Source organism: Haliotis asinina, chromosome 14 (assembly GCF_037392515.1).
Source record: "Haliotis asinina isolate JCU_RB_2024 chromosome 14, JCU_Hal_asi_v2, whole genome shotgun sequence".
Classification (NCBI taxonomy): Eukaryota; Metazoa; Mollusca; class Gastropoda; order Lepetellida; family Haliotidae; genus Haliotis; species Haliotis asinina.
In genome coordinates this window covers 16114069-16141877 of record NC_090293.1, presented here as the reverse complement: position 1 = coordinate 16141877, position 27809 = coordinate 16114069, and the positions used below count along the sequence as shown (strand labels likewise).

The window sequence follows — 27809 nt, the reverse complement described above, 5'->3', positions numbered from 1 at the left end:
TGCAGTGAAAACTTACCAATGAATTTCACTTTAAACAAAGGTGAAATCAAGATTGCGAATCCTCGTAATTTTACTCTGCCACTTGAATATTTAAAAGTTAGAATTTTACTCAACTTAGAATAAAAGTTTTTTAACAAAGGATGATGGTATCATATTGCGTTTTTTAGTATTACAACGCGGTATGCACATTAAATGAAACACCGAGAACAAGTAGGGTTGTCAAAGTTAACGTTCTTCACTCTTTGTAATACACACAAATAATGATGATTTGAAGCTATGATCGTTTGTCTTCAACCTAGGGTAAATAAAATTCTGGGCCCTGTTTCACAAAGCTCTCGTAAGCCTAATGTCTTTTAACTTTTCCCCGTAGCATCCATAACTCCTGTGTTACAGTATAGGAGGTTCAATGGCTATGAGAAAACTTACGAGATCTTAGACTTAAGAGTGTTTTGTGAAACGGGCCCCAGAGCTTGTGTTCGGTGGGCAAGGTAAAATTGTGAGAATTCGCAATCTTAATTTCACCATATTTGATTGACTTTTTGTGTAAAGTTTTCACTGCACAGACACTATAGTCTGGACCAGACAATCCAGTGATGTACAGGAAGCAATTATTTACAGACATATACCACGAACATACTGGCATCAAATAATGATGATACACTGACATGACACATGTAAACATGTTGGAGAGGCAGTTTTATTAATAAGGGTGTTTGCACCAATAAATAATGAATAATATAAATAAAGTTGCATAGAGTAACAAAAACATTTCACAATCACAAGCTTGACTTGTTCACTGTCTTTTAACAACAAATGGGAGTGAAAATGAAGTTGCACAATACTTATAATACTTCTAAGAGCGGATGACCTTTCCTTGGTCTTCGACAGTGTACAATGCTGACTGAAAGACACCATGGTCTGTCATTCTAACAAATGTACATTGTGTAGTTACTAGTACTCGAACTCCATGAAAGTGACAAAGAGTTTCACATTGTATTACAGTATACCAGCCAACAAAACACTGACTGCCCCTTTGGGAACATGGGGTCTGATCATAAACCATATAGAGCCCCTTTTCACAAAACAAAAGATCTTTAACTTTCCTCGTAGCATTCCTACTTTCTATACTGTAACACTGACTTAATCGTAGCACTACGAGAGCTTTGTGAAATAGGGCCCAAGCTCTTAATTCACTTCAATTAAATACATGTATTTTTAGGTGAAAAACTAATTTATATATATTAAATGAATCGTTCGCAAACTTTCTATTTTAATTTCCTTTATCTGTTGTTACTTCATAGCGTACAGGAAATATTTAACATATGTCTGGTGTTTATCAGGGCTTTTTTGCATCACCACACTCTATATTCACTAGATTGCTTGGGGATAACTCCATCTTTACAAACTGGATATTTCTAAGTGAGGCAGTAAACACCAAACATGAAAGATAAATCATTTGGATACACAGGTGCTGCCTGTTTGCAACAATAGAAGCTGAACATCTGACCACACTTCAGTATCTTAATGTCCTATGAATAACTCCTGGGCCTTTATTCTCGCAATGTTCGCAGTTCGAAGAATTCTTAACTTTGATCGTAGCCAATGTGTTAAGAACAGGCTGAAGAACTTCAAAGGGCTATGAACGTTTCCAGAAAAACTAGCCAGTTCTTATTCTCACAGTTCAGGAACAGCTGAATGTGACTTTGACTTTCAGGCCATGTCTGTGGTATATTTATCAACATGAAAATTATTGGGAAAAATAAGTACTCAAGGTACATGAGAGACTACCTGAGGATGGAGCAATAGCCCAGACAGCAAATGGTGGTGTGATTCAAGAAACATTTTCAAGTCTACTTGTTACAACACTCTGTGCTTGGTATTGATGCCAACTGGACAAAACAAGAACTGGTGTCCTTGGAAACAGAAGACAGAAGACTGAGTGTGATGGGGGTTAAACTGTGCATTGACAGGGGCAAACAGAATCACACATACATGAAGGCAAGAATCTTGATCCCTCAAACTCCACTTCCCCTCAGCTCATTAGACAAGTATCTACAGGTGGGCCTAGAAACTAGCAAGTTTGTTGTTTAATGCCACATTCCACCTATGTGGTAGTGATCTGAAAACAACAAGGTCTGGGTCATGTTCCTCAAAGAGATCGTAGTCGCTAAGATGATGATAATGCCTGTATCTTAACATAGACTTACAACCTATGTGGTGGTGATCTGAAAACAACAAGGTCTGGGTCATGTTCCTCAAAGAGATCGTAGTCGCTAAGATGATGATAATGCCCGTATCTTAGCATAGACTTACAACCTATGTGGTGGTGATCTGAAAACAACAAGGTCTGGGTCATGTTCCTCAAAGAGATCGTAGTCGCTAAGATGAAGGTAATGCCCGTATCTTAACATAGACTTATGACCTATGTGGTGGTGATCTGAAAACAACAAGGTCTGGGTCGCCTCTTACGACAAGCATGAGTTGCTGAGGGCCTATTCTACCACAGGACAGTGAGTGAGTGAGTGAGTGAGTGAGTGAGTAGTATTACGCCGCACTCAGCAATATTCCAGCTATATGGCAGCGGTCTGTAAATAATAGAGTCTGGACCAGGCAATCCAGTGATCAACAACATGAGCATCGATCTGTGAAACTGGGAACTGATGACACGTGTCAACCAAGTCAGCGAGCCTGACCACCCGATCCTGTTAGTCGCCTCTTATGACAAGCATACAAGCATAGTCACCTTTTATGGCAAGCATGGGTTGCTGAAGGCCTATTCTACCCCGGGACCTTCATGGGTCGAGTAATGTGGGAGTGAGACAACTGATCACATGGCAGTTGGACCTGAAACATAAAGGCAGGAAATGACACTTAAACAGACCCTGGATGAGCGAGGATGGTGCTAAGGTAAGCTAAGGTACAAAGGACAGTAGTATGAGAGGAATGTGCTTCAGTGAGTGTCTGGAGTCTTCAGTAGACAACAGCTACACTGTGGTAACATGCTCATATTGTCAAAGTGCATGTGTACCCACAGACCATTATCACGAAGAAACACTTATTTGTTCATGTCAAAACAGTTATATATAATGTTTATTGCAAATATATTGTTGATGAAATAATCCCATTAAGGCCAGACCAATTTTATTTCTTGTTTTACTGATTTTTGTTCTCAGTAAACCTAAAGGTAGGCGAGAAAAAAAAAATAAATAAATAAAATTCCCAATCAAAGTAACATTCCTTCTAAATACTCAAAGTATTTTACTTTGGGCAATTTATGAAATGAATATGGGTAAAGAAACAACCTGAAAAGTATTTTCTTGTGAGTTTACATTCTTAGCCAATAAAAACATTTGGATTACATGGGGATAATTAATTTTTATCATTTTTCTTATTCTTGAAAAAAATACAGCAAGTGGATCCATAAAACAATAAATAAAATTGGTCTGGCCTAAGATCTTTGACTTCAAAGGAAGGGCACCACATCTGAGTAAATATTGTAACTCTAATGAGGTTGTTGGTGAATGGAAATCAGAATTCCAATCTTTCTTTATAACAATTTGTGGCCTATTTTGGCGATGTAATCCTAATGCTGCAACTGCCCAACATTTGACGAGTTCCCCTGTAACCACCACATGCTTGTAACGATGAACATCAGGGTATATATTGTCACTGACTGGGTCTTGGCACACTATCAGCCCAGTCACTGTGATCTGGTTACTTGTGTTACAAGCCCCTGTGGTGACCACAACAAATTCAGCCAAGCAGTTAAGGGACAGAAATCTGCAAAGCCGGTATTCAATTGTCATGTCACACTCCTGCCTTCAAGAGGGCCTGAAACCTTTCACAGCAAGGTTTGCACATACAGGACTCCATCTTCTCATGCAGAAAAAGGTAATTTAGTGACATGGCCTTGACATAGGAGAAAGGCTTCACTGCCTTCATGGTTGACATAAGGATTAGGTCTAGAAGTCCAGTTTTGATGAAGGCCCACCACATGCCAGGGATGTGGGTTTGAATCTGGGTGCAGGGTCCTCTTGATCTCGACTGGCTGACTCCGACAGCTCTGGGGGCAGGTGCAGCTTCTGTCAAACATTGAATACAACACAATACTAGGATGAGAAAAAACACATCTCCTCATTCTTTGCTCTTATTGTGTGTAGGTTTTATGCTGACAAAATGAGCTATTAACTCAGAGTGGGTGAGAGAGTGGGTGGGTGGGAGAGTAGAGAGTGAGAGGGTGCATGTGTGAGTGTGTGAGTGTGTGCGTGCGTGAGTGAGTATAGTTTTACAACACTTTCAGCAATACTCCAGGCTTCAACAGAAATGGGCTTCACATATTTCACCCATGTGGGGAATCAAACCTGTGTCTTCATCATGACAAGTGAATGCTTTAACCACTATCCCACCACCCTTTGAGGTCCATAACAAAATGTAGGAGTATTTATCAACAGCATACTGAGAAACACATGAGTGAGTGAGTTTAGTTTTATGCCCCTTTCAGCAATATTTCAGCAATGTCATGGCAGGGAACACCAGGAAATAGGCTTCACACATTGTACCCATGTAGGGAATCGAACCAGGATCTTCGGCATGACGAGCGAATGCTTTAACCACTAGGCTACCCCACTGCCCCAAGAAACACAAGAAGCAACCCTAGCTGCATAATAATTTAAGAATATGAAAAAGAAACTCCAGAACATGAAGTGAGAATATCCAAATGGTATGCAGCAGAGTCTCTTGATACAAAAATGAACTCACCTCTATTGTGAATTTTTTTCGCCTAAGTTTGAATGCCAGGTCCAGTGTGTCGGGCATGTGAGAGATGAGAGAGTTGAGACGTGGTAGTTGACGAAGGTGCAACAGGCCTGAAACATACCAAGGCTGAGGTTTGTTTCTGTGTTTGCTGGTTGGTGTGATGCACCTAGCAATATCCCAGCTACAATACAGTAATCTAACCTGGATAACGAAATCCAGTGACTGACAACAAGAGCATCAACGCATGCAATGCGATGCTCTTGTTAACAGTGACACACATCAACCAAATCATCGACTCTGATCTCCCAAACCTTTCAGTCACTTCTTATAGGCTCAAAGGTTCACAAAGCCCAATTTTCTCCCGCACCCCCTCGGGAATCAAACCTGGGTATGCAACATGGCAGGGAATGCATTAACCACTACCACAACCCTATCAACGAAAGGATGTCAAGGGGTTTTTCACACCCCAGCCTGTTTTCGTCTAACAACAGCTTGCTTATTTGTAAACAATCAGGTTTTGCACAAGCAAAAGTATCTGAGATCTACTTGGAATCCCCAAAAGGACAAACCTGAAGGAAGTATTTTCCATTACTCTAAAGTATTTCTGTATTATGAAAAGAATGTTCAATGCAGGACCAAAATCATTTCAACACAAGATTTGTTGCCCATGGTTCCACACATGCGGTTGTTACTATTGGCTTCAAACACTACATTTAGCTTCTTGCTCCACAGGAGATTGATCACTCATTGGCATATGATGTGTATCATCTGTTTACAAGTGTAGTTGAGTGAAAACTTACCGTGATATTCCTTAAAAGCAAGATTTTTCTCTTTCATAGAGCCAGCAAAACTTTCAAGTCGTATCGCTGTGTCACTAAGACGAACAAGTCTTTCAACAAAACCAGGATCCTGTACACAGAAAGAAAGAGAATAGTAACTAATTGAAGTGCATAAATGAGGGACATGTCATTATTTAAGGGAAAGTAGGTGAGTGAGTGAGTGAGTGAGTGAGTGAGTGAGTGAGTTTCAGTTACAGTACTTCTGGCAATACTATTACATACCGGATAAAAATAGTTAGGATATATGTATATTCTGAAATCATTACTAGTGACATATTTATTCAATGACACACTGATAAGATATCAATCATAAAAATACCAATATCCGTAACTTATTTTGTCCGTATATAATGTGTGTTTTCTTAAGATCATATCGTACTGCACATATAATATACCCTGTAATGCTATTTCTAAATTTCAGAAACAGAACCCAATAATTAAAGAAGTGAGATTACATTTGTGCCACAGATTTAAAAAAGACCCAGCATGTCTTTCAGTTTCAGTCTGTTTAAGTAAATCTTATCAGGATTAATATGGAATATATGGACTTTGTGTCACATGATCTGGGACAGGGTTGTGACATTATGATATTGCACAACTACAAACGATGAGATGTGACATACCTGGAACAGGTGAGAAGGCACAGTGATGAGACAACAGGCATAGGCTGACCTCAGTATCGACCTGAGGGCATACAGGAAACGGGGGAGCGAGGGGTCAGAACTCCCATCTGGCCCCAACCCACCACTCTCACCCCACAGCGGAGACCCCAGGGAGTGTATTGCTGCATAGAAGAATTTATTCAAAATATAGGCCACAGATCCAATTAAAATGAGACAGGAATTTGAGACATAAACATTGTACAATTTGTGTGAGTATTCCAACAATATCATGGCTGGGGACACCAGAAATCAATCCCAGGTTTTTGTCATGATAAGCAAACGCTGTAACCACTTGGTTACCACAGCGTACCCTTGTCCAATTTGACTTTTCTTACGGAACAACTTAGAACACAAGTCGGTTTGGTTATTTTCATGACATTGCGGCTGATACCAAGGATTATGAAACAGTTTGCAAGAGATGAAAACATTGAAAAACTGCCCGACACACCACTTTTAGCAATATACCAGCAATATCACAACAGGAGACACCAGAAACAGGCTTCACACACTGTGTCCAAGTGGGAAATCGAACCTGGGTCTTTGGAGTGATGAGGGACACTACTAGGCCACCAAACTACCCCTCCTCATCTGAAGGTGATGACAGGAGCAAGTGAGTATGGTTTTACACTGTTTTTAGCAACATTCCAACAATATCAAAGCGGGGGACACCAAAAATGGGCTTCACATTGTTCTCATGTGGGGAACTGAACCCAGGTCTTTGGTATGACAAGCAAATGCTTAGGCTACCCTACCACCTCTTGCTCTGGGTAGAACAACTTAAGTATAACCAATTAATATGATGGAAAGAGCTATGTTAACCTATTAGATTTGCTTCTTTGTTCCTTAACAATGCTCTGAGCGATATTCCAGCTATTTAATGGCAGTCTGTAAATAATTGAGTTTGGAACAGACAATCCAGTGATCAAAAGCATAAGCATCGATCCATGCAATTGGGATATATGATGAAATGTAAGTCAGCAAGCCTGACCACCCAATCTCGAATGTAATCTTTCACAAAAAGAATGGTTAGCTGACAACCAATTCTAAAACCTGATGTTCAGGGGGTCTCCTATTAGAAGGAGATCTTACCTATCCTAAGTATACTCCTGCTGTCACACTGCTGGCTAGTGGAGAACCTGCCAGACTCTATCCTGCTGTGTATGTGTTGCAGCAGTCTACGGTAGTGTGGGGTCATGAAGGGACAGGGGTCAAGGCTGGCAAGGGACAGAAATCTTGCTTTACCATGTTCATCTTTAACATCATCACCTGTTCATTTCGAAAGTTTACTGGATTGACTTGAAGGAAATCACTATATGAATGACAAAATATTTGTTCACATTTAACAATACTTTTTCACAAACAGAAACTTTTACAGACTTAATCTTATTTGAAGTAGGTCTTAATAAACATAAAGAGCATTATGGTATTTTTTTAAACACCAAATATGGCACAATCATTATTACCGTTTCTGTTAACTGCTTCACAAAGTTGGATTTGGGAAGGAAAATGAAAAGAAACATATCAATCTGTACTTGTGTGTTCCTGACAACAGTAACATGGCTTGATGAAGCATGAATTCACATTCCCTCACGAGGTCTTACCTGTGCTTAAAGTCAAGTGATGACAGTGTCAGGATATCAGAGCTAGCAACTGTTTCTGCTGACATGGATTTCGTAAGATCATAATAATGTCCGAACTTGGCAGAGGGTTGGTTAGACTGCAAATAATAATGTCTTGGTGATTTACAGTGTTCATAATCAGCAACATTTAAGTAATGCCATCCAAACATGTCAAATATGTGTGGGCAAAACTTACCAATATTTCCTGTAATTAAGGCCAATAGGCCTAAAACTGGAAATTTATCCCGTTTTTAGGTGTATAGGACTAAATTAAGCTCTTTAATTGTATTGTTGGGGCTGGTGCCCCACGGTAAAAGCACACAGTGAGTGTCAATATTTGGACAATTGTACAAGAAGAGGATTCAGACGGACAAGTGAGCACATTAACCACTCCGATCTTAGAATAATGACATAAAGCAGTGTTTTTCCAAAGACAGATTTTTCAGATCTCACTAAATAAATGAACTGGTAAATGAGACCAATCTGTTGTTTAAGTATTCATATATGTTTGTTCATGGTATCAACCACTTGTTTGGCTAACCAGAATTTATTACTGTGATTTGTCAGTAGATGGAAAACTGTGCAGTGTAAAACAACATTGACTGACTCACCCTGCTCACTGCAGATGTGACAACTTAAGTCTCTTTGGAAAAATTAGAACGCTGTGACTTTTAAACAACAAATATGACCTCACCTGTACTTTAGGCTTATTTTGGTACCTCCAGGCGATCTTCATAGACCCTGAATCTGCCCCTTCAGACATGGCCTCTTCTGGGTCGTCTGTAATAGGGGCAGGTAACTCCTGCAACCACCATGGAAAAGTGCAGTTTTTCAGGGTATAAGCAATGTCAAAATGAGTGAGCATGAGAGTTGTGACTCTCTATATTTCACTCATCAAAAGATATATGTAGATGTATGTATTTACGCCTTTCACGCATCCTTCGAGAATGTCTAGTGATTATGCACTGCCTGTGTCCAAGTAACTCCACCGGATTTAGCTAGTTGTAGACTTTTGTGATTTTACCTGAATGAGAGAATTGGGATCTGTGTCAAGATCTGCCAGCAAGGTCGAGTGCCTGGTCATGACACTCTCTGCCACAAAATACTTCACTAGAAGTCTTGCATAGCTACCATATGTATCTTCCTCTGGAAAATAGGATTTGGAAAACTTAGTCTCCTTAGTTATTACCAAAAGCGAACATAACAATATCTGGTTTTATCTGTGCATCCTTAAGGCCTTTCACCAACCAGTACTGGAAACTTAGCATATACATTGTTAACATTTGGTCATGTGGGTCTTTTTAGCTTTAACCTATGGTTTACTTGTAGGTCTCTCTCTCTCTCTCTCTCACTCCTTAACATATGTTCAGTTTAATACACTACCTCAAGTTATATTTCTTTGTAACAACTCTCACCCTGAAGATGGCACTGTGTCTAGTTCTAGTTTTATTTTCTTCAACTAGCTAAAATTGCTGGCCATGGATGTGAAGTGAACAATATTTGTCTTTGTGTTGTGCCATCATTAATACAACATTCTCAGTTACAGAAAATCATCTACATCTCTCTGATCTTGGATAATTAATATCTGTTGGATCCATGTTGACATGCTTTCAGTTTCAGAAAAATATTTACATCACTGAAGAATATAATAAAATATTGTTTGTCAGGAGTTACCGATCAACAGCACTGTGCCAACAGCCAAACCACCACCTGAAGGAGAAACAAACTCATTGTTATCATGCACTCTTCAGGATACGTAAAAGCAACTCTCTAAAAATATCTAAAACGACAACTTCATGCTTCACTGTTTCAGATATAGGAGTGAGTGAGTAGTTTTATGCTGCACTCAGAAGTATTTCAGCTGCATGGTGGCAATCTGTAAATACTTGAGTCTGGACCAGACAATCCAGTGATCAAGAACATGAGCATCGACCTGGGTAATTGGGCAATTAACGACATGTGTCAACCAAGTCAGCGACCCTGAACACCTGATCCTGTTAGTCTGTGAGTCATAGTAAAGGGTAATTATGACTTGTTCGATTCATGATTACACATCAAAAAAGGTAAGTTTAAGATTACATTTGGTATTAAATCATTGTTAGGCATTCATCAGTTGGAATTCTTTGTTTTTGGTTAACAACAACGATACTGTATGACCACCCTGTCCCAGATCTCCATGGGTCACATCGACCCTTAAACGGATAAAGACTTATTGTTATTATTTGTAACTGGGCTACCTCTTGCGCCAGATGCTACTTCATGAGGTGAATGATGATGGGGAAACAATATTCTGAACTGTAAGAAACAATCAATGACCGTATTTCAGTGTTGGAATATTACACCGGGGAAGATGGAAATATTCTGCATACAAGGTTATTCTTTCCGAGTTGTCGTGAGATGGTCACAACAAGCACGTTATACTCGGCTATACACACCATTTGCATTATGACATATCAGTATGTAAATAATGTAATATATTCATCGAACAATTTCTATGTTAGACACGTCGTCATTTCTGTATATTTTGATAACTACTGAATACAGATCAAAAGTTATAGCATGCAGGAACTACTTCACAAAGACACAATAAATGATTAAATACCAATGATGTTATCTAAAGACGGGACACCAGTGGATATCAATAATTGACTGTTTAACAGGGATGGTTTCGTTCCAGATATTTGCGGTATTTTCACACGTGTTTTCTTCTGAAAGCTTGTTGATGCTGCCATGTTGAATGTTCTTACAGTCGATAAAGATTGCATGGTCGGATCATGGGGAAACAGGTTGTGATTTCCACATACATATTGTGTTATAGAACGGTCTAACATAAGTTATATTGAAAATAATATGTCTCCAATATGCCCTACTGAAGGTAACCAGGCAATGGACTTCACAGCCTAGATATATTTTATCGATTAGTATAACTCTTGTGTCTTGGAGATACGGAATCAGGAGTGCTATATTCCTAAAAGCTGTTCTCACACATTACATTTCATACGGTTCCACTCTGAATACGCGAAGCCAGTGTAATATTATAGAAGCACACTATGACATGCTAAACACAAATGGACAAATATAAACTCCAGAGATTAAAATAATTAATATAACAGTGACCCTGGGTAGAATATGGGAAAAAGTAGGTACATGCCCCAAATATTCATCCAAATCCATAATATTTATTCAAATGACGTTTGTAATCGCATAGCAGCACGAATGTCACAAGCATTTCTTTATAAAACTGTTGCAAGTAAATGAAGATATAACATAATTTACTTATGGGAGTAGAGATGCTTTTAGAATATAAGTGTGGATGGATCAGCGTAAAATCACGAAGACAGTGATGGTAGTGTAATAATTTTTCACTTCATCCGAAGGTCCCACATGACAACAATGTTAGTTGGATGGTGAGTAGTATCCGAATGTAAACAAGTATCTGTTCATTGCACGTGCGTTCGAGATCTCTTGTTATCTTTGGACTTGACGTTGGCTATCAAATCAATACTTCTGTTTACGATTAATTGTTAAATAGGAATTTGCATAATTCCTATCTTCGTCAGCACGTGGAATATAGTTTGGAAAACTGATTTGAAACTCCCGCCTTGACAAGTTGTAATAGCCTAGCAGACGACGTTGCAGAGGAGCAGACGATCATTTGTCCAGATACATCCGGTTAATTTCTTTGTATAATTAGTCCTCACAGTATGAGACTTGCTTCTTTTAGGTTCACAATTTTGTTTGCATATTGACAGGACTGCACGAGAGGGACTGCACAAGAGGCACACCAAGGTAGGTATATTAAAAGTATGTCTTTTTTCCAAAATGTTTAAGTGCAATTAGGCTAGATTTTGTGACTTTCGAGAAGGAGTCAGAAATTAACATGCACTTTTTTAGAAACGAGCGAAAGTTTCTTACACATCGAAAGCCATAAGTGTCATGTCACTTATGTTATTTGTTAAGTTTTAGAAATACATTATTGTGAAGTATAAGTACTTTCAGATAGTGCGGCTACAAGCTTTTCAATTTTTTTATAGTTTTTACCACTTTTATGATACGTACAATTCTAGATCAAAGTTGATACAAATAGACGCTTCTGATGCCCAATATAGTTGTGTTGTTCCGTAAATGTCAAAATTTATTCTGATAAAGTTCATAGCAGTCACAAGTATAATACATGTAAAATATTGATGTTAGCAATTCAAGATTTAAACTTTGTGTCTAACTACCTCAGACAAATCTGGATAGTGAAGACGAATCATATTTTATTATATTACAAACTAAGTCTATTTCATCGACTGTGTATTAAATTTGATAAAAGTCCAAAATACTAATACATATCACGGAATATTTTTTTCAGAAATGGACATCAAAACATACATGTCGTGTAAGAAACCTAGAAGATCAATACGCCTTGAAGGAAAAGTTCAAGAACACATGAAAGAATCAGCCATAAAACAGAGCCCTCTTGGAATTTTCGACATACTGCCTCTTGAATTGAAGTTCTACATACTTAAGTTTTGCTCAGGTTTGTTATTTCAAAAGAAAGTATATGTTGACATGTTTCCTTGTCATGTGATATCATATTTAACTGATAGAATCTATAGAATCAAAATTGGAGAGACTTATTCCCATTCATATTTTGTGTATATGCATGTCTTTGTTCATAGATTTGGTCACCTTATTTAACATACAGATTGTAACTGACTGTGCTTACCTTTCATCTGCTCAATAATGGGACTTCAAATTTATAAGCTGATGTTTTTTCTGTTGATTTGCATTTGCTTTGCAGTTATTGACTTGAGTCTCATGACAATTACATCAAAAGCGATGAGGAATTTGATTGAAGGATACAGAGTAACAAGGCCTTTGAGTCGTCACTTCTTGGAATTGCCAGATCCTCATGTCACACTTCCTTTGAGTGAACAAGCAGAGTATTTCAAAAAGTACCAAAGATTAGGTAGTGCAGTCACAGATGCCTTTATCCAGTGTTGAAAGTTGATTGCTAAGTGACTTGAATGTAGAACCCTTTTATACATCACTGCAAAAAATGTACAACTTGTATTTGTGGTTATACGGGTTATAACTCTTATTAGATAACACTGCTAATTGAAAATTCGGGTTGGAATTGATCTTCAATAACCCTTGCTTGTTGTGAAAGACGACTCACAGGATGTGGTGGTCAGACTTCCTGATTTGGTATTCCAGTTGTGCAGATCTATATATGCTCATCCTGTTGATCACTGGATTGTCTGATTCAAACTCAATTATTTACAGTCTAAAGCTGGAATATTGCTGAGTGCAGTTTAAAACTAAACTCAATCAGACACTCACACAGATAATTGCTAACAAGTCAACTCTTTTATACTTCTTATAATTATGTTAAATCAACCAAACTGAAACCGACAAGATATGAACGTGTCATTTACTTGAATCCAAATTTGTAAATGTAATGTGCATATTTGTCATAATTTGTTCAGTATTGAAGCTGAAAATTATTTTGTTGTGAATGGATTTTTGTTTTGTTTTTTTTCCCAGTATTTTATTTGGACCTGATCATCATTAAGTAGTGATAAAGATTTGTGGATTTCTTCACAGGCCTGCTTATGAAGAGGTCCTCATGCTTGTATGCAACAAAGGAAAGGCTGAAATTTGTCAGTGATTTCCTAACAAGGGTAAACTGTTTTAGTATCATTCATGTAAAAGTATAAGGTGCTGACATTATGGTGTGGGTTGACCACAATGCATTTGCATGGGTCACAGTTGGCATAGTTGTCTGATGTTTCACTATTAGCTGTGAAGGATCCACTGCTTTTAAGTTTAATTCTCACATTTGCTCCAATATTGATCCTTTGGTTTGTCTCCACAATTATACCTAGACATCCAATATCACTTTAATCTAATATGACCAAAAGAAAGTTCATTGCAGCATTGAACCCAAATATCTCACTCAGAAATCATCACCAGTCTTAGCTGAGGTGGTTGGACAGAAATCAGTGTTGTTTGCCTTAAACTGTTCTTATCATTCATTTGTATCCTTGATCCTTTATACAGATGATGTGCTCCAACTCAAAACACTGTACTGATGCAATAACCTGCGTGGCTTTATGCAGCTTCGGGCATTTCTTCCATACTGTGATAGCTGGTTGGGATGACAGTGAATGCCAGAAAGCGTATGATGTTATCTGTCAACATTCATGTATACTCAAGACACTGAAATATGTAGTGACTGGAAATCCAGGTGATTATAGTATACAGTCTGGAAAATGTACTTAAAAGTGTTTCATAATGGTTGTGTAGATAGAGAATGGACTGATCATGATCCTGTTATATATAAGAATGTAGTTTGAAAACTACAGACAAATGTTACCAAAGTGTGACAATGATGTCATTACTGCTAGAAAACATCACTGCCTCTACCCTAAAAATACTTTTAAATTACCTTCAGGAAGTAGAGGAGAATTGCATTCGTACATGTTTGAAAGAACACACAACCACTGAGTTTAGATTAGAGAGGCTCAGTGAGAGAAGGGGGATTATTGTATTCATGATCATGATACTTGATTTAGAAGTTGATTTCAAGGTCCCCTTTGATTGTTTACTTATGATATGACATGCCTAATTTAGAGAACTGCAACAACCATCAATTCTGTTTGCGTTTACTAACATGCCCAGTAATTATGATAGACAACACTGACAATGGGTCATTTACAAGACTACTAGCCATTTTTTTAATTTAGAAGGGGCCACTGCCCTTGTATTTATAGTAAACTTCAAAATTCTAAATGGCCATAATTTATTCGAATGTGCAAGATGGCCCATGACCCCTACCTTTCCCAATCCCTGTATCTGCATGCCTGCAGAAAGTCCTTTCACAAGTTGTAAATGTGTGCTCAGGTTACAGTATGGAACAAGAGATGAAGTGCCGTGTCTTCCTTAGACGAGTGTTTCTCGATGCATGTCCAACAACTCAAGACAAGGCATTCTGGCTGAGCAGAATTCTCAAGCCTTGGCCCATGGTCCATCAGGCAAAGATCCTTTATTTACTTTATGGGGCGGAGACAGAGGGTGAGTACCCAGATTATATTAGAATATCATCAATTTTTTAAAAATGTCAAATTTAAGTTGGATGCCATATCTTCAGTTTACCTGTTATATTCTCACCATGTCCAGGTCCTGGATTTTGTAACTAATTTGAAGCTATGAAAACTTCTAGAAAACTCCTGTTACTTGATATAAAAATATTCTTTTTTAAAGACTATAACTAAAAATAGCATATCGAGAAGTGCATCGAATAGAATCGTATCGTTCCGAGATATCGCAATACATATCATATCGTAAATTTTCTAAATCGTCACACCTATAGTTGAGACATGGATATATATTCAGATAGCATCAGGGGATTAGCAGTCTAAGCCATTACTCTTCAAGTAGCTTTTACATCAGTTTATATATTGTTTTTATCAAAGCTTAGCCTTGACTTTGCTTTTGGCATCATTTTGAGTAAGTATTAATGTTCAAGTAAAGTTTGATTAGCTAACACAAATAGCATCAGAGATGGGCCTCAGAATAGTATCTAGACTTCTACTGGTATTTCATAAGATGCATACCACAGATGCATTTAGCATAAAGAAGTCCATGTTTAAGGTTTACTGTGAATTTGTAAAGTGAAAGGAATTGTGTGTTTGGGTGTTAGTCTATAAGTGTCATTAGTTTGAATCCTTAGATTCTCAACCACTGAATTTGTGTCTGACAGTGCAAAAATACAATATATGTCTACCACTTTGGTCCTCACATTTTCAAATTATATATTCCATGCAGTTAGTGGTGAAGTTTGCTGTCTGTTCAATCTGAATATTCCCACTTGTGTCACTCTTTTCAAAAGGTGTTGCTTTTTTTATGACAGTTTACGAATGTTTGCATTTTTTATAGGAGAATTACTATGGTATGACATGTGTGAAAACACACCTTCAACATCAGAAGAATCAGCAAAGCAATTTGGGGAAATTGCAAATATTGTTCAGATTCTGTACCTCCAAAGCAAGGAATGGTCAGAAGATGACATCATCAGTGTTCTGGATGAACTTACAAGTAAGCAGATTTACCCTTACTAAACTCATGGCATGTATTGCTTGGGGATATAGTCAATGTCTTGTCTGTCTGTCTATTTGTCTTTCCATCCATCCATAAGTATTTTGTTTCGGGAGCATGACTCAAAATATGTTCAATATCTTTCTACAAAACTTAGTAGATATATCAAACAGATCTTGAAATGGTGCCTTTTGCTACTATCTCATTTTTGTCATTTATATGTATCATGGGAATGATTTGGATGATTTGTTCTTTCAGAAGTTTTGGGATCTCTACGAAGTTTCTTCATAGACTTTCCAGACTTCCCTTTCTTTGGTACTATTTTTGCATATTCCATACATTATGACATTTATAGTGAAGTCTCCTATTCTCGCGGGGTTCCTGTGCCCGCGGTAAACACATTTTCTGTGATCGCTGATGCGTGCTACTTCGCGGTTGTTTACATCATTGTCCGGTAACTAGGAAGTGGTCCAGGTCTGTGAATTATCAAAATTTTGCAGTGTATCGAATATCCGTGAGTTTTAACCAACTTGGAAAAATCGTAACTTTCCCCCGCCCTTTCCAATAAGATTTCCCTTCCTTACACCTTATAACGTTAGTTTCTTGTTATGCCGCGAGAATTGGAGACGCCTCGAAAAGTCAGCGGCGGACGACCATGTTTTTCATCGAGCTCAAGTGTGATAATACACCTGATGGATCAAGCTTTTGATAGATGCAGATGTTAGAGGGAGAATCTCTTCATTTAAAAACGACAAGTATAGATACAAAAAGAACTGACTGTATGATTTTTTCAGCTGATATCCGTAAGTACCGCGAGAATAGGAGATGCCAGTATACGTCAAGGTCAGAGTCAGTCTTGAAAATATTTGTGTGTTTGAACAACTACTGAGCAGGATATCAGGAGAAGTTGACTGGTCATGTTTTTGTTGACATTTAACTTCATCATAAACTATCATTATTTTTTAAGTTTGACTTAATAATTTGCGGTGGTGGATTATGTCACCTTAGTGACAGTGCTTGTTTCTGCTCAAATTACACTTTTCACCTTGCAGTCATGGGACCAGTTATGTCATTTAGCGGGTTAATGAATTTTGGATGTATAAGAGCAATCTTGATATAGTCAGCATTTATGTCATTATTGATCTTTATCAGAGAATGCTAAATGATAAGCAGCCATGATTGACTGCACAATTACGTTCAGATCAAACAGCCACTGCATTGATGTATGCAGCATGAAAGTAGTTTCTGTGGATTGTCCTCATTTGTATATCGGTTATATCAGAATACCAAGTTTATCAGATTGATTTATGGCTTTGATCATGGAATAATCCATTATTTGATACATTTCTATCATATAAACCCAGCGTAATAGCTGTCCACATCATTGACACAAAAACAAGCCACAATATGGTGAAGACTCAAACATTTTTATCACATGCAACTTACAGTTTCATGTCCATGCAGCTATTTCACATCAATTTACACACAATATTTTTAAGACTCATTAATAATTTCATTTGGAGAAGAATATAGCATTGACATAATGTGACTTTAATGTCTTGACAGGCTACCCTGATGAATGGTTGGCAGAGAACGTGGCTCATCTTTTACTCATGTGTGGGGATCAGATAACATCCAAACTGCTCATCAGCAAAGCAATCAATGGAAGAATCATTGAACTGTGCAGCATCACTACCTCATTTTGTTTGGTAGGTTAAACGGAAAACAAAGACTTCACTTTGTAACTTTCTGTTGCTTAGCCATATATGCAGAGTATGTAAGTGAGAGGTCATTATGTGATAAAAAACATATTTTTGATGACATTTGCCACCAGCAAAAAATATCAGTGTTATCTTAACATTTTGTTAAATGTGTTTTGACATTTCCAGCTGTCTATTTTTCATGTAATTTTGAAGGAGAATTCCATGTTTTTTCAGGTGTGTGTGAAGAACAATTTCAGCTTGAGCTATGTTATCACAATGCTGCAGAACATCATCAAAGTAATGGATAACCCTAAAGACAGGATGACTTTCATAAACAGCATGATGGACATGTTCAAGGAACTCATCCTTGACATGCATGAGTACACAGAATCAGGTACACACTTAAAATATTTGTTTCTACAGTCAGGGTATTGCATAGAATTTAAAAATGGGATTCATAGTGACAGTTGAAGTTTTGTTTAGTCATCTAGATTTGTGGGTCTTGAAGACAGTGTTTGTCATTGTGACTCCTTGGTGTCATGAGAGGGAGTCATGGACATGTTTTGGAGAGTCAACTTCAGTTTTGAGTTTTCATCAAGACATCAAATGTGATTGTTCAATAACAAGAAAAAACAAGTTAGCTGGTCAGGTTTTTAATCAGCATTGAGACTTTAATGACACAACATCCTCTCATATAAAACCAGTCATTGAAGTCATTCCATAGAACCTGAATATACAACATACACAACAAAATGTTATGGATGTCAACTTCTTTATTGTTTACACAACGTTTCTGGGTTATTCCTTGCCCCTTCATCAGGTGGATGCTAACAGTCAAACAGGATACATGTATTTGTACTAGTAATGTACATGAAGCCAGAGTGATGATTTTAAGCATGTATGTACGATTAAAACATAGCAGATGAAAGGGAATTAAATTATACAAAAGCTGGTATGGTGTTGTTACAGTGGATCCAAAGTATAGATTATCTGAACAAAGGGCCTAGTAGTATTGTGTCAACAATGATGTAAGCTTCTAAATTCACTAAGTATTTGATATATAGAGGATACTAAACGACCTTCCGTGTAATACCATTTCTATTAAATGAGTTAATGATTTGGTATCAAACAAGCGAAAGTGAGTCTGATACTAAATCTTTAACGAGTTTAATAAAAATCATATTTCATGGAAGTGAGTTTAGTATTCTGTTTATTACTAGCCAACATAAACTGACAGAAACTGCTGTGAAATTTCCTACAGTGTGAGGACTCTCGGCTTTCCGCGAGTCAAGCTAGGTCTAAAAAAAGTTGCGACATCGGCATTAGCATTGTGATGTCACAACTTTAAACCATTTTGACGTCATATGTCAAGCGGTATTACACTAGTGTAATATAGCCGTAAAAATATTACACTGCAGTATCTTCAACGGGCGAGTGATAATATTTGTGTGTCAAATATGCTAGTTTTCTGCATCAGGGCAAACACTGATGAAAATACTAGTATGTCATTGAAATAATTTTTTTTTTTCAGTATTGATTCTAAATAAGCAAGGGCTGTGAAAACATATTTTGTGATATTGTCCTTTGTTGTAAGTATTCTGATGCAATGAATGGTTACTTACCGGTATTTATATTTATAATCAGTTCATTCATACCCAACTTTAACATACGGAAATGGCTACATACAACTGTGACTTTTTTTATCATAATTTAACCTGTTCAAGTTGCAGTTTACAGTCAGAAAACTTCAACTGCATCAACTTAAATTATCTTTAGGATATTTTTAAGTTAAGGTACACATATTTGAGAAAATATTGTGTCAGTAGGAAAATATTTTACAAAACTCTTGAGTAAAACATGCAGGAATTACACAATCTTCCTTAACTGCATACACCATATAATTATTTTTAAAGAAAACGTATTATTGCTGTTAAGTTAAAATAAATTATTGCTTGGTGATGTTTCAGGCTATTGGTATTTGCTCTCAGATCAACTGAGTCCAAATATTTGAAAACTAAACTAAAAAGAAATATTCAGATGATGCTGTTTTAGTGACCTCAAAAGCTTTTTCTGTATCAAATAATGTTCTGAATATTAATAAATCGTGAATCAACACAGTTATATCTTTTGCGAGTTGTTAAGTTATGATATTTTATGAAAATGGATGGAAAACATGGAAAGATGATGAAATTACTGTTGTCATATACAGAACATCTTTTCTTTCAGGTGAGGGACATGATGGGGAACTGTATTACCTTGTTATGGCTCTCTCAGAGTTCACGAAGAGGGTGGTCCATCTTGCATTCAAAAGCCTTTTAGGATAAAGTTGTGACACTCATTACAACACTGTGCTGTACCTGTGATATGAACTTTTACTTAATATTGTGGATTCTCAGCAACAGAAATTGTCACTGAACTTCCCAGTAGTTATGGAATCATATGGGTTGAAGAAATTTGCGTGTTGTACTGTATGTTATTAGTGTAAGGACCGGTGGAAGTTAAGGTGAACATCTTTTGATTTAGCTTGAACTCAAATTCTTTGTCCTTTTGACAGAAGGTGCATTAGACAGGACAGTGCTGACTCACTTTCTTCTTATATGTTGAAAAGGTTTCTATTAGATCCTCCCAAAGTAATGTTATGTTTGCTTGTCACATTTTGTTGGTACATTTTTTAACTATATATTGTTAGTAGATCATGGGTTTATGTACAGTTACAAATTTGTTATTGTCATTGTGTATAAAAGCCTGCAACAGTACAAAATATTGGATGTCCTTCAATCATTCCAGACTATCTACTACACATGTGAAATTTGAATGAAAAAATGTATTTTTTTATGCCATGGAAGTAAACTTATGGTGTGATTTGTTTGATTGGCATTATTAGAAGCTGGTAAGTGATAAGAGGGTAAGATTCTTTATGGATAACAACTTCTTTAGCTATATGAAATAAAGAAGTTGTTATCCATAAAGAATCTTACCCTCTTAAAACTTATGGTGTATTTGTTTACGAAAGTCATTCAGAAAACTTGAGGTTGTTTGTAGGAGTTATGACAGCATGTTTTTCTTTTGCTGAGCCCAAATTACACAGATAAAAATTTTTTGTACAAAAGTGTAACATATCCACAACATTTATTATATTTATATACCACATACCTGTAAATATGTATCAATATATAATCTATCGTCTGTTCAGTTAAAAGCTCCCTGCAATGCAGAATTGTAAGCTTCTTGCTCTTAGGGCTGGCTATAAATGTTATCAGTATGGATCATAGTGATTAATAATCATTAACTAGATATGCACAATATCGCATTAGTAAATTTGAGTAAAAACAATAATTATAATTGCATGTCACTGGTATGCAGCATTTATGGACAGAGTTTTACAAAAACAGTGTTAGGAACATAGCTGTGAGTAATGACATAACTCTGTGCAATTACACATTATTTCATCATTATAGTTTATGTAAAATATTACCTCTGAATATTTGTTTGTAATTCTTCCCATCAGCAAAAATTTCAATTATAAGTCTTTATAGCCAGCACTACTAGCTCTAGATACATATCGAGGCCTTAATTTGTGACCATAGAAGAAACTGTCAAATGTTGTGTTTTAATTTGAAATTAATGATGTTGGAGGAATTCACATTTCTATGAATGACAACTCTATTATGTACAGAATCAGTGGAGTAACTGTCAGAAATGTATATAGCCACATGTTTGTCATAACAGATGTTTGCATTAAAACGTTTCAGTTGACTTATCAGTTGTGTCACTAGTACTGTTAGTCACAAACTGTTTAAAAACACTCCACTTTTCTTGACAAAAATGTGTATATGCATAACAAGTGTGAAATACTAACATGGCATTTCTTCTGGGCATTTGTGTGAGTGTGTATAAACACTCTTGTAAATAAACTAATCTAAATCACTGCTATGTATTGAAGGAACATAAAATGATGTTGTTAATGTAACTTAAGTTAATTCAATGTTATACATGTATATTCTGATCTCTATGAACTGTGATAAACATAAACCTTTTCTTAAAGTTGAATTATGCTGTCACTTACCTTGTTAAAGCTGAACGTAAGCAATAAATGTGCAGCATTTGTTGACTTTGAAAATAAAGAAAATACTATGAAATATTTCTTTCAGGTGTTCTTTCTGTCAACTGAGTAACCAGTGATAACCTTTATATTCTAATCTGTAAAGTGAAAAGTATGAAAGTGACCAATTTTTTGTCCTCAAATACAGCCTTAACATTCCAAATATGCACCCATATGGAACTTATGTGGAACCTTGTGACATTGTAAGTCCGAGAAAGTGGTTTTATTCTTTCTTGATTATGCAAGGAGGGTATTGTGGTTCATAGTTCCAGAAGCACATCTTTTCCCCTTCCACCCACCCTGTTTTCGTAGTGAAGACCTCTGAAGATACCAGATAAAAGTAACAGCTGGGATGTCTTCCATATGTCAGTGAAAGACAAGTTCAGCTTGATTACATGGCATTGCAGCAGTATTTTGCTGTCTCAGATGTCTGTCACAGAGCATGTGTTGCAATATGTTGGCAAGTACAGTACTACTGCAACCTGGCATTATGACCGTGAATTTGCACTTGCTGTAGATCTTAAACTTTGCCATACTGGTAGCATAGGCCTTTCAAATTACCATTAACAATGCTGAGTTGTGATTGCATCCAGTCCCATCTGGCATTTGGGAATGAATTCCCTACAACCATATTGATGTGACAGTACATGTTGATCTTTGGCCTTGAAGAGGTGATGTATTCAGATGGGCGTTGACATGTCTGTCATGCCTATACAGTAGATGCTGATTTTCAGCAAGCCATGGCATTGCTGTATCATTAAAAGTTAATCAAAAGTAACACCTGATGGCTGAACAATCATCATTAAAATATGTGTATAGGATTACCGCTGCTCACAAAAAGAAATATCCAAATTGTGGGACACGGTCGTACCAATAATAATAAAGACAGTAAGTTAAGACCTTCAATATGTCCTCATCTAACTATGTTTTTAACGAAATGCTTTCTTATATCATATATTTAGTCATTCTTATAAACATATCAGGGTCGAACGCCTATGTTAGACCACTCACGATATTGCGATATTGTGTTGTCTGTGGTTATTATTCAATCCAAGTTTCCTTGTAGTGAGTTGCCTTGATTTGCTCTTAGGACTTGTCAGACTGGTGGTTGACAGGAGGAACACACGACTTTCCAATTTCAGCTCTTATAGGTGAGTATGGGTTTCCGGTGACCGCTTCTGATAGAAATCTGAGAAGGTTTATATTGTGTCTTCTTATCTACTTACCCGAGATCCGGGTTAGATTTGATCCTCCCACGCTTGTTATAAGAGCAGATTAGCGGATCGGGTGGTCAGGCTTGGTAGACACGTCATCGTATCCCTATTGAGAAGTCCATTCTCATCTCGTTGATCACTGGAATGTCTGTACCAGACTCCAATACGTACAGGCCGCCGCCATATAGCTGTAATATTACTGAGTGGGACGTAAAGACTCTTATCTACCTTTGTGATTCAGATTCCAGAACAAGAGCTTGCTTCGTGTATTGATTACTGCATTTATAAGCGTCTCAGTAGATGAAAGAAGTGGTATATTGCAGACTGTACATTGTGCCAAAGATTAAGTTGCAGGACATGTGTAAAAATATATATGAAAATAGTTCCAAACAAATCTGAAGACTGAAATCAGATAGTTTTTATTCCATAATCATACAGGTAGATATTGAAGAGAAATTGTCAAAATATTAACAGGATGTATCGTCGTTGACATGAATGTTAAGGTGAAAATATAACACCTTAGAACTTAGGAGCATACCCAACAGGTTTCGCGCTAAGGAAGCCCAATCAGTAAAATTCAGCTCATTTGATATCAACATTGTAACTGTACGTTTGTATGAATCAATATAACCATTCACGTCTCATACAATTGCATATTCCGTGGATGAAACCGAATAGACTCTGTTAATGTCAACAACAATGTCATGTTTATTGTACAATCTAGTCATGGAAAGATAATTCTTAAACTTGTTGGCCTGAACGAACTCACAAGCTTTCTTGTTCTCAATCGGCTGAGTAAAAATCACCTCACCGTTTTCTGGCACAAATGAAGCCAGTTTACAGAACAAGGCATGAGCAATTTTGTCACTGTCTGCAAAGAGTGGATACATGCGAAAGCCAATGTCCGCCGGTCTCAGTACCCCATATCCACATACCTTTCCGTTTTGAACGGCAACAACGGTCTTTGCCTTGTGAAACAAGACCCAGTTTCTCAAGTAGGACGGCCGTGGCAATGTATGGATGTCTGTGTCGTATGCAACAACGTCCTCAAAACTGACGTCTTCTATTGGGATGATGTCAAAATCTCCTTTACTCGACTCCTTTACGAAGTCCGGGTTTACGGGCCCCATGTTATAGTGGAAGGTATAAGATGGGATGGTCCATCCAAACTGTTGATAAAACGTGATTCTGTTGGATAACGACGTTCCACCAACGTTGCGATGATTCATGACGTCCATGACGGCCCGAAACAGCGTCTTTCCTATGCCCGCTCCACGGTATTCCTCTTTCACTATGTTCATACCGGAAGAAGCGAACGCGTCACTGTGTGCCAGAATTCCATTGTGTCCTGATCAAAATGAAACATATGAGAAAGAGTATATATGATTTAGATGCTTGCATGGTTGGCATATTTGAAGCTGCTATTGTTTATGAACATACATAAATTTCAGGATTTCATCTTTTTAATCTTTGATACAATGACCCATCATCGTGTAAAATTAATGAAAATTCTTTATGTATATATATGCTTTGTTTGTAAACGTTTAACGCCGCATTAAACAATATTCCGGCAATATGGCGACGGTCTGTAAATAATCACGCCAAGTGCAAACAAGTCCGTGACATCATGATCACTGATCTACGCAACTAGGATACGATGACCAGCATCAACCAAGTCAGGGCCCCAGACAATCCGATCCTGTCAACCGCCACTTACTGGCATAGTGTGCTGAAGACCAGTTCTAGCCCGGATGTTAATCGGTCAATAGATATGTGTGTAATCAGAACTATCTACATTTGCCATAGTGTCGTGAAGCTAAAGGGTCAGCGTGGCTTTTTGGTGTGCGTGAGTGAGTTTAGTTTTACGCCGCACTCAGCAATATTCCAGCCATATGGCGTGGTCTGTAAATTATCGACTCCGGACCAGACTGTCCAGTGATCAATAGCATGAGCATCGATCTGCGCAACTGGGAACCGATGACATGTGTCAACCGAGTCAGCAAGCCTGACCACCCGATCCCGTTAGTCGCCTCTTACGACAAGCATAGTCGCCTGGCTCTCTGGGGCAGTCTTCAAACTGAAAATATTGATTGCGGGTCATAAACAGAATCACGCACTTGTGTCTTTATTATGGAATCTAATAGAATCTTTAGGACATCAACGCTCGTCGAGAAAAGTTTCATATCCCAAGGCAAGGATCAGAGTTATAACTGTTCAGGGACTCAAAAGTCCCATCGCCCGACGCCGGGGACAGGTCAGTTTTCATTTTGGGCAATCAAATAATGGTATCTTACTTGCCCGTGGGCTACTAGATAATTTCAACTTATGGTGTCAAAATGCAAACACAGTTTCATGTCATATCTGCTCACAATGTAGCTATTACATTTCCTACATTTCTTTCTTTGGTAGTTATCACTTCTCGATAAATAGTCCAGTAAACATCTGCAGAAAACACCATGTTCATTTTCTTCTTTCAAAATGATATCATCGTGATTATGTCACAAAAATCAGGGCAAGTGGAAAATTAATCTGGACAAGTTACTTTCTTAAGTCACTTGCCCATTGGGGGGAGGGGTGGGGGGAGGTTGATATTCTACGTATATGTTTACGTATATGCTCATGCATGCTTCGCCTCGTGGTGGGGTCGTTGATGTAAACAACCTTATCTGCAGCCTTAACTACAGTAGTGTTGAGATTGCTGTACCTATAACCTCCCCAGTGGGCGTGACCACTACCAACAGTCCCGAGGAATCCGTGTCGAAAATACACTCCAAGTAGTCCCTCTCCATATTCCACTGGTTTGCGGCCGTCAGCTCGTACAGGCCTTGAATGTCCTCACGGCGCATGCGTCGAACCTCATACCCAACCACTTCTCGTGCAGTGGAAAAGCTGAACCCAAAAAAATTTCAAAGTGACTGAATTAATTATGGGTGCTAGCTTATACTGCCACATGCATCAATATTCACTACATAAAATATATACTCAAGGTCAAAACTTCCGCACAATAACACCAAACATTAGCATGTGTTATATACATCATCTGGATATGATTATGATGTGGAAGTTAAATAAAATAAGTTCTTTGTAAATGAAAAGGTTGTAATGGACGTTAACATCTACAATAAATAAATCTATAGATTTTCATATTTCAACCGTATTCATGAACACATGAACATTATTGTTAATAAACTTCTTTCTCACTTTTTAAGGAACTCTGTTCATTTTCCAGAAAAACGTAAACTAAAACGTTGAACGGTTACGTTACCTATTTTTTAACCATCAGTATATATGCACATTCGAAGTGGAGCAGTGATGTGAGTGGTCAATAGTGTATACTGCCATAATCAAAGAGCAAGATTCTACCATGAATCCTCTTTATCATCTCAAGTCAGTTACTGGTCACAAGCAATCGGTACAAATTTTGGGGTAACAAGCTTCCGAGGGCATGAGTGAGTGACTGACTGAAGTTTTACGCTGCTTTCAGCAATGTTTGAGCAATATCATTGCCTGGGGCACCAGAAGTGGGCTTCACACATGTGGGGAATCGAACCCGGATCTTCGGTGTTACGAGCGAACTACAAGACTACCCCACCGCCAATAGCACGCTGGGAAAAGACTTCATGTACTAATGAACATCAGAATATATGATATACGGTTTTAAATTCTACGAAATGCTTTTAAAACATAATCATGATAAAGTAATTCGTTCCCAATAACATATTTGTCCTTCCTTTCTACATACGTGTTCGATTCCCCACATGGGTACAATGTGTGCAAACCCATTTCTGGGGTACCCCCGTGATATTGCTGGAATATTGCTAAAAAGCGGCGTAAAAATAACTCACTCACACACACAGAAGTTGGTATTTCTCATTACATATACACACAGACAAGTTGATGATATCTGACAATCGTCAGTCGCCGAATTTATATTCTACAAGACTGGTAAATTCAGAACGACAATTTTGGTTCCTATAGTAAAACCGATTTATGGTGAGCTGAGGTCGGTTCATGATGACCTTATAATATTATTATGAGTTTCCGCCAGATCTGAAAGCTTAAAATTGGGACAGATTAATAAAAAAATATTTGGAACCTCTAATACCTCTTTCCAACGTGTGACGTAGAAGAAGTGTATGCTCGTAATATGTGTAGTCCTCTGATGCGAGACACAGCTAAAGCAAGTTTCTTCAATATCATCGTCATTTTCAGTTTGTTTACATGTAGAGGCTCGCGGAGACCCGGCCACGGTTTTACTGAACAGATGGACACCTGACAAAGTAGGTCGACACCGTGATAGTGACACCGTCTTATCTGTTGTTGGTGTAGCAGTCGTCGTGTGGTCACTACTTCTGTGCTTCAACACCACAGATGCCATCTGTCGTGAAATCGAAAGCGATTATTTCCGAGATAATGCTAAACTTGCATTTGTTTCACTTTATTCAGATCACAGAGGATTACACGTTATTATATAATGCGTGCTTAAGTTGTTCTGACAAGCTGACACTTACGCATTTTGTGTTAAATGTTTTTATGTTGCCTTTCGGTTCTGTGTGATATTGTCAAATACATTTGTGTTTGCTTTGCACCTTGTGTTCACCAAATGATCGTGTAGACTTAATCAATACTCTAAGGCAATACGTGTTGGTTTGAGCCATAAAATATACATTGAAAGGGGGCGGTGCCGTGGGGTAGTCTAGTGGTCAAAGGGTTCGCTCGTCACAACGACGACCCGTGTTTGAATCCCCACATGGGTCCAATGTGTGAAGCCCATTTCTGGTGTCTCCATCTGGAACATTGCTAAAAGCGGCATAAAAATAAACTCAC

At 37.7% G+C, this 27809-nt stretch overlaps 3 protein-coding genes across 3 annotated transcripts; 1 reads left to right on the top strand and 2 right to left on the bottom strand.

Annotated features, from left to right (window-relative positions):
- Positions 1–677: 677 nt before the first annotated feature.
- LOC137260626 (elongator complex protein 4-like) lies at positions 678–10623 on the bottom strand. Its single transcript, XM_067798224.1, has 10 exons — positions 10478–10623; positions 9550–9585; positions 8900–9021; positions 8570–8677; positions 7858–7973; positions 7346–7470; positions 6218–6378; positions 5556–5664; positions 4759–4865; positions 678–4082 (listed from the first exon to the last, which is right to left on the bottom strand). The coding sequence occupies exons 1-10, from the start codon at positions 10605–10607 to the stop codon at positions 3963–3965; spliced, it is 1134 nt and encodes a 377-aa protein (XP_067654325.1). The 5' UTR covers positions 10608–10623; the 3' UTR covers positions 678–3962.
- Positions 10624–12234: 1611 nt separating this feature from the next.
- On the top strand, positions 12235–19990 carry LOC137262110 (F-box only protein 47-like). The gene is made up of 9 exons (XM_067799888.1): positions 12235–12400; positions 12665–12832; positions 13471–13547; positions 13927–14113; positions 14770–14940; positions 15805–15963; positions 17530–17672; positions 17901–18060; positions 19893–19990. The coding sequence occupies exons 1-9, from the start codon at positions 12235–12237 to the stop codon at positions 19988–19990; spliced, it is 1329 nt and encodes a 442-aa protein (XP_067655989.1).
- Positions 19991–23378: 3388 nt separating this feature from the next.
- Positions 23379–27234, bottom strand: LOC137262169 (uncharacterized). Its single transcript, XM_067799953.1, has 3 exons — positions 27088–27234; positions 25687–25871; positions 23379–24330 (listed from the first exon to the last, which is right to left on the bottom strand). Exons 1-3 carry the CDS (start codon positions 27186–27188, stop codon positions 23624–23626), a joined length of 993 nt encoding a protein of 330 aa, XP_067656054.1. The 5' UTR covers positions 27189–27234; the 3' UTR covers positions 23379–23623.
- Between the last annotated feature and the right edge of the window lie 575 nt (positions 27235–27809).